At 43.5% G+C, this 13,188-nt stretch overlaps 1 protein-coding gene across 1 annotated transcript; it reads left to right on the top strand.

Moving 5' to 3' along the window:
* The first annotated feature begins 1,218 nt into the window (after window positions 1-1,218).
* Window positions 1,219-11,677, top strand: MLANA (melan-A). Its single transcript, XM_059926430.1, has 5 exons — window positions 1,219-1,247; window positions 2,483-2,584; window positions 5,115-5,211; window positions 10,180-10,293; window positions 11,609-11,677. The coding sequence occupies exons 2-5, from the start codon at window positions 2,508-2,510 to the stop codon at window positions 11,675-11,677; spliced, it is 357 nt and encodes a 118-aa protein (XP_059782413.1). The 5' UTR covers window positions 1,219-1,247; window positions 2,483-2,507.
* Window positions 11,678-13,188: the final 1,511 nt, after the last annotated feature.

The raw sequence follows: 13,188 nt of genomic DNA, 5'->3' as shown, positions 1-13,188 counted from the left end.
TTACTCTGCTGCAGGGCCTTTGCACCGGTTCTTCTCTCTGTTTGAAATGCTCTCCCCACATCTTCATATGACGGACTCCTTCTTGTCATTCAGATCTGTTTGCATTTTCTCTCCTTTTCAGAAAGAAGAGGATAAGGATCTTACCTAGTAAGCATCAACCTCCCCCACCCTGTTTTATTTCTCCCTTGCCATTTCCACTGATGATTATCCAGTAGGTTGATAATGCCCTCACACAGAGCAGTCCAGTGGAAACTGGAAAGCTAGAGGATCAGGAAGGAGTGGGGCTCTTGGATGTTATGGGGAAGGGGACTGTAGTGGTCATTTAATCTAAGTCCTCAGCTGGTGAGAACGCTCACATTCCTTTATTCTGGTGGGTGTTTTGTTTGGTTTTTGCTTTTCCACAATGGTTACAGAGAGCTGGTGAGCAAAGATAATTCTCTCCCACTGAAATGCTTCTGGGCTGTATCCATTTGACTCTTGGAGTAGGCTATGATGTCAGGTTGAATCAGCCCTGGTTTTAATTAAATTCTGGGTAGGTCATATACTACCTTCAAAGAGGAAATTTTGTCTGCTCCTTGCAAATGCAAGAAACCCACACTTCCCAGGGCACAGTCATCTCTGAGGGCATCACAAAAGATCTGGGAGCTCAGCTCAGGAAGATTTAGGGATCCTCTATTTCCTCTTCTTGATCAGGAGGTCATGGTCCTAGATGACCTCCAGGTCTGAGCCCAGAGTCTTACCAATCCTTTGAGGTAGAGATGAGGGAAGGTATAGGGTGCCCAGTTATATTTGAATTTCAGATGAATAACAAATAATTTTTTTTTAGTAAAAATACATCCCATGCAATAAGTGGGACATACTTACACTAAAAAATATTGCCCGGACACAGTTATACTAAAAAATTATTCATTATTTATCTGAAATTCAAATGTAACTAGGAATCTTATATTTTATCTGGCAACCCTACAGAGAAGGGATTGGCATTTAAAATTAATGGCTTCCCTAAGATGAAACCCTGGGATTGGGGAAAACAGAGGCCATAGTGAGCTGTGACTTTTTGAGGAGAGGAATGAAATCGGTTTCTTTCACGCCAATTAAGCAATCACAAATGACTCCATCAGAAATCCAAACTCGTGACTAACATGGGACTCAAGACCAGGAAAAAAAAATTAAAAAGATTAAGAGCCAGAGAAGCAATCTTCACACACAGGGCCAGCCAGCAGACGGAGTGGATCCCATCCTGGCAGGTAAGGGCATTGCCATCTCACCCATTCTTTCAGAACAGAACAGGGTTGGGAGATTCTGGTGTGATCCTCCAGGCTCCATGACTCCTGGCTGTCGGCAGAATTCCTCCTCAACATTTATAATTCTCCGACTTCTGAAGGTTCACAGAGTCTCCTCCTAGGTCCTCCCTCTAGGCTGCCAGGAAGCAGAGCAGAGAAGCAGGAGAAGCAGTTGTTCAGGCTGCAGCTCGCTCGTGAGCAGCTGTGTCTGGTCCCTTGAAGGAGCACTTTTCTTGGCTCAGGTGGGATGCGGTGCATTTGATGAGCCCACACTGCTTGCCAAGGCTCAAAGCTGGAGGTATAGATTTACAAAAACAGCTTAATGCAAAATTAATTAAGTTTTGTGTCTATCATTTTGAACACAGAGTTCACCCCTACATTATTCACCTGAGATGATCAGTGAGTTCAAGTGTGATTTCTTCTTTACAACTGGGAAGGGAAAATTACACATGAAACGCCCCAAGGAACGGGTTCATGGGGTAAACTCTCTGCTCCTCTCTCCCACTTCTCTTCAGCTGTTTTAAACAGGATCATTAATATAACTCTATGCGGACCAGACCTTTGGGATTCATGAGAACAATAAGAGGAAAGAAAAAAACACACTAGCAAGGAGAGAAGAGAAACCATTGTTGATTTTTAGCAAGCACACTCTACTCATGACCACTGAAGTTCATGAGCTTTCTTTCTATTTGTTTGTATCATAGTTTAAAATTTTGTATTTTGGGGCAGTTTCCTTTGTTGGAAAATGGGCTTGGAGGATGCTGTGCTAGGCCACACACACATTATGTCATCATAGCCTTCTATTTGTCCAATGAGCGATATAAAATAATACCTTTGGAGAGAAATAACTCCTCTTATTAACCACAGTCTTGGGCCAGGGAAAGTAAGGAATGAATAAAAATGCTTCTTGTTTGTTTCTCTACAAGTTTATGGTATAGAGTCAAATTAAAGGTCACATTTTTTTCCCCCAAATTATAACTCAGTTTGAAAGTTTTTTCCTTTTGTTTGTGGTTCCTTCTTTGAACCTGAGCAATTTCCACTTGATATTAGTGAAAGGAGGTGCAAATCCTCTCACAGGGAGAAACCAGAGGGTTCGGCTGTCATTCCTGGTCACCTAGTGAGAATGTCTTTGTGGGTGTTTATGAGATGTAAGAACATGCTGGATGCGTGAAATGACACCTGTGTGCCCCTGCTGTTAGGTGACCCGAGGCCTGACCCCACAAGATGCCAAGAGAAGAGGCTCACTACATCTATGGTTCCCGCAAGAAGGGGCACGGCCACTCCTACGTCACAGCTGAAGAGTAAGTTCAAAACCAGACCCAGTGGGGTTTCCAGTTTGCCTTTTGCTGACACAGCCTGCTGGCTTCCCCCAGCACATGCCTGTCTGTAAAACTCTCTAGTGTCTATTTCTCCAGAAAGTAAATACCCTGGCAATGAGGTGAGGAGACCCTGTGGTCCTACAAGGGACCTCAAGCTTCTCTGAGGCCAAAGAGGCAAGGAGGTAGGAAAGGTAAAAAGCTGGATCTTGCCATTTTTGTCTGCATTCTTGGCTATGAGGCATTCATTGTAGGTTCCCAGGCTGAAAAACATCTGTCTGGGAGCAAGATGCCTCTTTCCTCAAGCCTTGCCTGTCTACTCCACTCAGGCTCCCGGATGTGGTTTGCAGACAGAACAAAGGCAAGTTGCCAAAGGGCAAGTGAGGATGAAGGGTAGATGTGTGTGACTCCACCTGCTGACTGACTCCAAGGTGAAGAGGGTCATAACCTTTGCATCAATACTTTATCCTAAAGAAAGGTGTTTCGTATTATGAATTAATTTAAAATAAGTATTTACATGATTAGACATTTCTAAGTGCTAAGCATTGTATACCAGCCCAAGATGCTATTCTTGCCTTTGAAAAAAATCTTACAGCCTAGTGGGAGAGTTAGGCATGGGAGTAATTTCGGCAAGTGTATGTGCTGTGATGGGAACACAGGCTGTAGGACACACTCTGCATGGATGAGAGTGGGCAATGTGGGGGGGTAGTGGGAGGGCCCCCCCACCCCGAGTGGAGACTCCAACAGGACAAACGAGGAACCTGGTTTTTATGTGGACCATCTCTTAAGTGGTCTGCTCAGAACTTCCTGCAAACCTGCTCTCTCGGGAAAGAACTGTTGAATAGCTTTACCAGAATGACCTAGCAGGGGCAAGAGACATGAAGAACCCATCAAAGGCACCGAGGAGGAGTTCAGGCTGGAGCATTTCCTCAGAAGACCCTAGTGGGATTCTCTAACATTCCTGCATGGTCAACTGGGAGTGGAGGTGGGGAGATCTTCTGAAAAAATGTCCCAAGAGCAAAAATATACTCTTGCACGTGGTATTAGGTAGGATATCTTTCAGCTCTTGCATGATGACTCAACAGACTCTGTGAAACCACCGTCAAGAGAGGTTCTCAGTTGAGGGGGCATAAGCCGCCTATAGAGCTTGTGAAAATGCAGCTTCCTAGGCACTGCTACCCAAGAGGCTGTCTCAGTAGGTCTGGGGGCGGGGGGCCCAGGATCTGCACTTTAACATGCATCTCAGGCAACTCCACTGCAGAAGGTATCTGGGTGACATCTGAGGAGCCCTGCCTGGCTGGGCAGTGGGTTCTTGTGGTGTGTCTGGCACATCCCAGTGTTCTCGGCTCTCACTAGGCGTGTGTGAGTGCAATGTAACTGTGTGTTGAAGAGCTGGAACAGAAGGCTTCCCTGGTAGCGCAGTGGTTAAGAGTCCGCCTGCCAGTGCAGGGGACACGGATTCGAGCCCTGGTCCAGGAAGATCCCACATGCCGTGGAGCAACTAAGCCCATGCGCCACAACTACTGAGCCTGCGCTCTAGAGCCCACGAGCCACGACTACTGAAGCCCCGCATGCCTAGAGCCCGTGCTCCGCAACAAGAGAAGCCACTGCAGTGAGAAGCCCGCGCACCAAAATGAAGACCTGACGCAGCCAAAAATAAATAAATTGAAAAAAAAATAAAAGAGCTGGAACAGAGCTCTATGTGTGTCAAGATGTCCAAGGGGGTGACCACAGACCTGGGGGGTGGAATTAGAGCACAGGCATGCTGGGAGTTGAATCAGCTGGCTCCAGTCACGAGAGCCCACTGAAGGTCCCCGTGACAGCTTCATTTCAGGAAAGGGCGATGCAGCAGGAAAGGTACTGGCTGGGTACCTCGGGCCAGTCGCTGGGAATGCTGGTTCTGCCGCTCTCCGGTTGTACAACCTTGGGCATTTTACCAGCCTAAAATCTTGAGGATGTCAGATGTGAAATGAATATCCTACCTATCCCAGTGGATTGTTGTGGGCCTATAGTGGGGTGCTTGCCCCAGTGCTTGGCAGGGGTGTTGTGAGAATTCAATAATCTAATGCATGTAGAATGGTTATCATGGTGCCCAGCTTACAGCAGACATTAAGTCAATGTTCCTTTCCGCTTCTTTTTTGTAGACTGATAGTTGGGGAAAATGTTTTAAACTAGCCCTAATGAAAAGAAAAGATAATTCAGTCTCGATAAATATGTTGTCCACATAAGGGTCAGTTACTACTGCACCTGTTGCACCTGGAACTTTGGTGCTGGGGCCCAGGCCAGTTAGCACTGCTGCTGTGGGCACACACCTGAGAGGCTTCCAGAGATGGTCCCGTCCCTGGGTACGAGTGCTGGAGGCCTGGTGGGTGCTTGGTGTGGCATGGGGTGGGACACTCCTTGGGGACTGCTCTGACTGCAAAGCCCCTGTGAAGAGAGCACATTGATGCACATTTCATTATAATCTGGAACAAGGTTTCTGTACCAAGATGTATTTGTCTATCTCTCGGGCCAGGGCTGCAGGGATTGGCATCCTGATAGTGATCCTGGGAATTTTACTGCTCATCAGCTGCTGGTACTGTAGAAGACGAAGTGGATACAGAAGCTTGAAGGTGGTAAAGTTCCCACTGCTGGGTCCCTCCAGATCAAGGACCTCCTTTCTCCTTCTTTCTCTGAATTTCTGGGGAGTGGGGTGACATTCTCATGATCATCTCTATCTCTGATTCCTGGTTCCAATGAGTCTTTCTCTACATTGTACTTCTTGTAACTCTTCCTTTGCCTCTGCCCACGTGTGAACACCAGTCAGGAACTTGGCCCCTCTTTTTGGTTCCACTCACAGGAAACTCGAGTGCCTATCTGTGCGTGTAGCTGAGCACTAATGGTTTGTGGGGCACAGGGGAAGGGTTCATGGTTCTCTTGCACAGTGAACAGCAGCATTTGAGACACTCCAGATCTTACCAATCCTTCTGGGGATTCCCACTGGCTCTGTTACTCCACTTAGAGGCCCTCTCCTCTCACCTTGCCTCTTCACCCCTTTCCTCCCAGGTTGCCTGGGAATTCCAAGTTCTTCTAACTCTGTTAGCAAGCAACCCATCATACCCAGGACCCATCCAGCCATCAGTGCAGTGAAGAAACCATCCACCCCTCAGCAGCACAAAAGACCACCAGGTTTTTAACAGATTCCTTCCTCCACTGATGGCCAATGTGGTTTTAATAGGATTTTTGCTCCTTTACCCATACGAGCAGGAAGTTAACAAACGACACAGTCCAGCCTTGGGGTAGCAGGATCTTCCACGTATGAGAAACATCAACAGAGTCTCTAAACTATAAAGACGACAGGTTTCAGAAACCTTGCTTCAAAGCCAGGTAGCACTTTGGAGCTTAAGCATTCTCCACAGTGAGAAATGGGATGGAAGGAGAGCTGCAACTTGCTCTCTCTCTTTCTTTTTCTCTCTCTCCCTCTCTGCCTTGTTATTGCAGATCTGAAAGCTTCTGAGGTTGATAAGTAATGGAAAAAAAATGATATTTACAAAAGATGTTGGAAAGTTCCAGTCCTCATTCAGCAAGCACTTCATGCAGAGAAAGAGGTTCTGTGATGGAGGGGAGGACTGGCCTGGGTGGAGGGTTGGAGCCTGCGGCAGTCTGAGGAGGAGAAAGGAAAGGTGAGAGCTGTAGCTTCAAATTCTTCTCGTTGCCGGGAAGCCTGGGCAGTCCCATGTGTCCCTTTCCCTAATGCCCATCTTGCCATAGTGTCCCAGATACCAACCATGAAAGACAGGGTGAGCTTGGGGGGATACAGCCACCAAGCAGCAGCCCTCCAGTGTGGTGACATTTATGGGAAGGAGAAGTTTCTGAGCCTGAATAAGACTCCAGACCAAGTTCTGTAGCAAAGCCTTGGGTTAGGAGGTTAGGGATAAAACTCTTTGCTCTCTGCCACACACTCTATGTGTACCTCTAGCACTGGGTTATGACATTGCCTTGTAATTTGTTATTTACTTTTTGCTTCTTCACCCCTTCTTTTCCTCCCATTTATGAGCTGGGACAGAGAATATTTCTTATTCATCTTTGTACCTCCAGTGCCTAGCACGGTGCCTGGCACACAGCAGTCACCCAATCGTACGGCATAAGGAGTTGGTCTCATTGTCTGCCATTGACTTGCTTGGTGGTCTTAGATTTTCAGTTCTCTGAGCCTCATTTACTCTATTATACACCTAGACACAGATGATATAACATGATGTGTATCAGTTTTTATTTAATATGTTTTCTTCTATAATTTAAAAAATTTCATTCTATGTTTGCATATTAAAAAGTTTTTTTAAATAAATAAATTTACTTATTTTCTTTATTTACTCTTGGCTGCGTTGGGGCTTCGTTGCTGCACGTGGGCTTTCTCTAGTTACGGCGAGCGGGGGCTACTCTTCGTTGCGGTGCGCGGGCTTCTCATTGCGGTGGCCTCTCTTGTTGCCGAGCACAGGCTCTAGGAGTGCGGGCTTCAGTAGTTGTGGCTTGTGGGCTCAGTAGTTGTGGCTCGCGGGCTCTAGAGCGCAGGCTCAGTAGTTGTGGTGCACAGGCTTAGTTGCTCCGTGGCATGTGGGATCTTCCCGGACCAGGGCTCGAACCTGTGTCCCCTGCATTGGCAGGTGGACTCTTAACCACTGTGCCACCAGGGAAGCCCTATGTCTGCATAGTAAAAGAAAAATGATTTAGTCTTTCAAGGAGTAAAAACTCTACAAACTCAGTATGTTGGTACCCATTTCCTAACTGTCCACGATTGCTAGCTTGATGCTACCCGGACAAAAAGGCAATGTGTTTTGTTTTGTTTTTTTTTCCTTTCTGCTTCAACACTCTCATCTTAAATGTGTTCAGTTGAAGAGTAACAGTCTTAGTGTTGTGGGCTCAGACACTGAGCATTTTGCCTGGTGTAGTTCAAGTTCAACCTGCCACCCTCCATTCCTCCAGGTCTAGACCAGTGATTTGCAGAGTTTTTGGAATTTTTATGAGATAGAACTGTGTTTAAATTCCCTTGTTCCCTAATGTTTAAAAATGCTGTCATTTATTTTTTAAATTAATATTAAAATCTTGTTTTGAGACTTTCATATCTCCTGAAAAGCCAGGTTGGGGACCAACAGTCTAAGAAGTTTAGGCAAAATTATGTAAAATAGTGCATTAAGTACTGCATTTAATTACATAATAATCTCCCTGTCTCTCTTCGGTGATTCTATTTTCATTATAAAGCAGAAGAACATAAGTGATGATAAACGCAAGTTTTGGGTACCTGAATCACTCCACCTGTAGCAACCTTCATTAGGCTTTGAAATATGTTTATTCTCCCACTTACACTGACCACAGAATGGTAGAAATGTTGGTTGGAATTAAGGTCTCCTAAAATTTCCCCTTTGGCTAACAATTCCCCTTAGATCTGAAAAACATCTTCTGAAAGGAAAGACTGCTTTTTGCAGCAATGTGTCTCAGAGGAAAATGATTTGTAAGGGAGTGGAATTTGGCTTTCATATTTATCAGTTTTACTCTTTCACTTGGGAAGTTTAGGACAATACTTTTGATTCTTGGGGAAGAATTTAAAGGCTCTGCTGATAGCTCAGTTTACACTCATGTCTTGAGGTGTCATGTCTCTCAATGTATGGTCAGGGGCCTTTGCACTTGAATCACCTAGGGTTCTTGCTAAAATGCAGATTCTGGGACCATCTCTGGTGGTGGGACCCGGGAACCTATGTTTTAACACACACACTGAAGTTTGATGCAAATACAGAGAATTGGCAGTGAACTGGGGAAGTGGCCCACGCTCCTCTCCTATGGCAGGTGAGGATTAAAAAAAAAAAAAAAAAAAAAAGAATAAAAGCAATAATTGAGGTAAAGGGAGAGAATGCATTAAACACCTTACCTGAGATATATTGCTGGGAATGGTGGAGGGGAGCAGAACCTCCCTGGGCCCTCATGTCAAAATTGGGGTTCTTGTGCTTATATCCTTCCAGGGGGTAGTGTCAATAATGATTTCAGACTAGAGTTTAGGAAAATTACTTCTTTACAGTCTGCACACTGTGTAGGTATCACCTCCAACCATGTGTGGCCTCATCCAGTTGATGTTTCAAACACTTCTCCTCCCTGGGAGACCTGCCTTGATGCCCTTCTCTTCCAACCCAGTAACCCCAATAATCAGCCATGGTCTGCAGACAAGCCTGCAGAGGCACTGAACACCTGCACAGCCTCCCTCTTCCAGCCGCCCTCAGCCAGGACCACAGAGAGCTGCTCATGCCCTACTGGTGGATTGGGTTCAGATATGTTCGGGTCTGTATCTTAAAAAAATGAATTAGGTGTGAGCATTTAAAAGTAACAGTTTACATAAAAATCTTAATTTCTAGTTTCTTGTTTTTAAAAAATCAAAAGATCTGGCAGAAACTGGCAGCTATGCAGTGGTTTGTCCCTTTAGATGGGATATACACTCCCTCCTTTCCTATGGTCCCCACTTGACCTCCTCCTCCCTCTAAGTGTCTGAGCGTAGCTGAGTCACCCCAGGCACAGGCGATAAGAAATTGCATCGTCTGGAGAGCAGCGGTTCTCTGTGTGGCCCTGGACCAGCAGGGTCAGCATCACCCAGGGAACTTGCTAGAAACACAAATTCGTGGGCCTTCACCCTAGACATACCATGTAAGAAATTCTGGGTGTGAGCCCAGCAATCTGTGTTTAACAAACCCTCCAGGTGACACTGATGCATTCTAAAGTTTGAGAACCACTGCTGTGGAGAATTTAACAGTAAAAGCAATCAAAAGTTAGTCTGCTTTTTAATAATCACAATGTGCCAGCAATTTTAAACAATGTCAGTAATGAAATACTCCCCCTCACTAGGGTGGACCGCTCCTGCAGTCCCCATTTTGGTATGTGTCTCTGCCTTGCATAAACGGTTGACATTCTATTCTAGGGATGGAGAGCATTACCCCCTAAACCTATGCAAACCACTGAACTCAGTTTTACCCACCCCTCCCCCAATAACTCAAGGTGCAGGACAGCCTTTGACTGACTTGCCATCATTGTTGTGATGTGACTTGGAAGCTCAGTGCTACAGCCACAGCATTTCTATCACAACACAGGCATTCGTACTGTTTCAGATATTTTGCTGTCATTATGGGGAAGGCAGAAATAGACAGTGTCCCTGCTATCGAGTTGCTTATATGCTTGTCCTTACTGTGATACCAGCTCCTGCTTCACTAGCTCTGATCTATTCCACTTGTAACCATTCTCTGAGAGCCATTTTTTAGATTCACTCTTTTTTTCCTTCCCTTCAAAAATATTCGTTGACTAACTAGTGGGTGTCAGGCACTGTACTAGGTGCTTCACCTTTAGTTAATTCCCACAACAATTCTGAGATGTAGGCGGTATTATCTTCATATTACAGATGAAGACACTGGAATTCAGAGAGATAAGGTGACTAGCCCGAGGATACACAGCGAACAAGTGGCAGAACCAAGATTAAGACCCATTCTTAAAACTTTGGCTTCTTCCTCTTTTCTTTAATGGACTCAATTATTTTTTCCTCACCCACTTACCTTCATGAATTCACATTTCAGGACAAAAGCATTCATGCTGGTACTCAAAGTACCTTAACAGGAAGATGTTCACGTGAGGGGCTTGGTCACCAGGACACCAAACTGCCTTTTCAAGAGAACAATTGTGAACCTGTGGTAGGTTGAGATCCTGCATCTTGGTGTTTTTGTGTATGGCTGCTTTTAACTTAAATGAATAAAATTATTCCCATTTAGAAAGCAAGGGCAATGTGAATGTGCTTAATGCTACTGACTTTAAAAAGTGGTTAAAATGGTAAATTTTTGTTATGTATATTTTACCATAATAAAAAATAAATAGTAAGATTAAAAACAAGGGAATCATAGAGATTTTCTTAAATTGTGTCCTCTCATACCCAGATTTTCCAGGGTCAATAATGAGACCCCTACATGTAAGATCTGAAGGAAGAATTTGGTTCTGGATACAATATTCTTTTGTCTTATGTTTTTAGTATAATTGCCTTTGTCCTGAACATAGATATTATCTAACGGAGAAAAAAAAAGTACCTACTATTAATTGTATAGAGTTGCACTGTCCAATAGGGTAGCCACTAGTCACATGTGGCTATTGAACACTTGAAACAGAGTTGTTTGAATTAAGATGTGCTGGAATACATACCAGATTTCAAAAACATAGTATGAGGAAAAGAGTATAATTCATTAATGATTTTTATATTGACTACATGTCGAAGTGATAATATTTTGGTAGGTGGGGTTAAATAAAATATATTAGTGAGATCAATTTTACCTGTTTCTCTTAATTTTTTAAACTGTAGCTACTAGAAATTTTAAAGTCACATATGTGGTGCACTCTATTTCTATTGGACAGTGCTGGTATAGATGTAGTACATCATAGTTTTTGAGAGCACTGACTCCAGAGCCAAGTTACTCCATGACTTACCAGTTGTGTGATCTTTGGCAAGTGACTTAACCTCCTCGTGCCTCAGTTTCCCGACCTGTAACATGAAAACCTTGAAAATACTCCCAGGGCTGTTGTGAGCATTAAATGAAGGCCTGACACACTTGTGCTCTGTTGATAGTAGCAATGGACTTTAGACACGACTATAGGGATTTATGCTTGTGGTAAAGATGAAGTGTGATCGGTGTCTGTTTAACAGGATTCAAGAATTCATTAGTTAGGGTTTGGGGCATCTACTGACAAGGATAATCCAGGTATAAATAAGTTTCTGAAATTTTTGGGAAGCCACTTAGCCCTTTTTTCTCTGCCGTTGTTTCCCCCAGCAATGTTTCAACATATATACTTGTGTAACCTAATAACGATTACCTCATTGGGTGGAAATTAGCTGTGGACAGTTAAACAAGTTTCAATCCAGAGCAAAAGTATAAACATCACGCTAACTATTTTGACTTAATCCCTCTTCCAGAACCACATGCACTGCTGCCAAGCCCATGCTCTCCTTTCTCACCCTCACAGGTTCCCAACGCTCCACCTGCCTATGAGAAACTCTCCACGGAACAGTCACCACCACCTTACTCTCCGTGAGAGCTAGCAAGGCCCCTGAGAGATGCTGAAATGATTTCCCTCACACTTTTTGTTGAATTTGATGTGCACATGTAATGTTCTGCTTCAGAATGCTATAGAAACAGTGTACATCATCTCTACTATTAAGCTGAGTGTTAAATTCTTTATAGGGCAACTAGCAATACTGATTGAGGAAATGATGAGAAATATTAAAATGGGAAAAGCTTTGTCAATAAACATTGTAATGGATGATACTATCTGTGCCAGTAATAATAAATCTACAGTATTATTTTCTGAGGGAGATCTTTCAAGTGTGTGTTCTGGGATCATTTGATTTCTTTTTAAGTTGAAATATGGCTAATAACTAACAAACTGCTATTCTGATTTTTGAAGACGCAGCCTCTTGACCTACACGAACTCTAACAGGACTGTTGCAGGTGAGTCTGTGCTACAGAGCACTCACAAAGGATACCTTTACAGGTTTAAGACCAAGAGCTAAATGACCTACCAAATTATAGTCAGATTCATCTGATCAGGAAAGTGTCAGTAATGTCTTTGTTTTCTAAAATTCCATGATGCTACAATAATATACTGCAGATATCCTGTATCTTCAGCAATACATATCATGCAGTTCTAATCACATTTCACTTCAAGGATCAATGCTATGATAATTAATGACAAGAACTTTCTTTTAAACCAGAAGGTGGTGTAAGGACTTGTAAACAAGTAAAAGCTACTGTAGTTTGGCTGATGTCTTGTCTTAAATATTCCAAAGGCAATTTAGCTCCTTTGAGCTCCCAAATCCCTCTCAAAAGCACATACAGAAGAAATCATGAGGGACCAGAAATTCTGGAATGGTGTCATTATTTGTATAGCAATATTACAATTTATTTGTGTGACATCTACATAACATTATCTGTCTGTTTTTCTTTTCACTGAAAAATTTTTTTGGCTTAACTTATATCACCATCCTAAATGGAAAATCAGTATCATTTTTCATAAGTAGAGGATGATTATAAAAAATGAAGATAATGAAAGCAAATTACTTTTATTGAAACCTAGGAAGATACTGATGGTCACAGAATGCTGTCAACTTGAGACTTGCCCTCGTTATTAAAGAGGGAGATTAGCAAGAATCAGAGAAAATCTTTCTTTTGACGTAATTAGAAGGCTTGCAAGAGAAAGAAATGACTTGCTCACTCTGTGACTCACTGTTGTTTAATGCCAAGTCAGTAAACCACCTAAAATCACCTTGTGTCATTGGAAACGCCAGTGTGGCATAACTGCATCATTTTCACCAAAAGACGAGATTGCACAGAGGAGGAAAAACACTGAATAAAGAGATATTACACACATTGAAAAAAAATGTCATTCCACAAAATATTAAAAGACCCCCCTACCCTTCCTGATTCTATCCAGTCTTACCACTTAAAATAAGCCCTCTCCCTCCCATTTTCAAACAAATAAATTCTGAAAAACAGAACTTCATTAGGGTTTGGCCAGCTTCTGTCCTCACGACAGGGCCCTGTCTG

Source organism: Balaenoptera ricei, chromosome 6 (genome assembly GCF_028023285.1).
Source record: "Balaenoptera ricei isolate mBalRic1 chromosome 6, mBalRic1.hap2, whole genome shotgun sequence".
Classification (NCBI taxonomy): Eukaryota; Metazoa; Chordata; class Mammalia; order Artiodactyla; family Balaenopteridae; genus Balaenoptera; species Balaenoptera ricei.
Note: the sequence above shows the minus strand (reverse complement) of the source record. Positions and strands in the feature narration are given on the sequence as shown.

What these genes read in the sequence shown, in the direction of transcription:
- MLANA (XM_059926430.1), top strand. Translation starts at nt 2,508, where the DNA reads ATGCCAAGAGAAGAGGCTCACTACATCTATGGTTCCCGCAAGAAGGGG. An exon ending in GTGGATACAGAAGCTTGAAG is followed by an intron (nt 5,212 to 10,179) that starts GTGGTAAAGTTC and finishes TTCACATTTCAG; the next exon opens with GACAAAAGCATTCATGCTGG. An exon ending in AGAACAATTGTGAACCTGTG is followed by an intron (nt 10,294 to 11,608) that starts GTAGGTTGAGAT and finishes TCACCCTCACAG; the next exon opens with GTTCCCAACGCTCCACCTGC.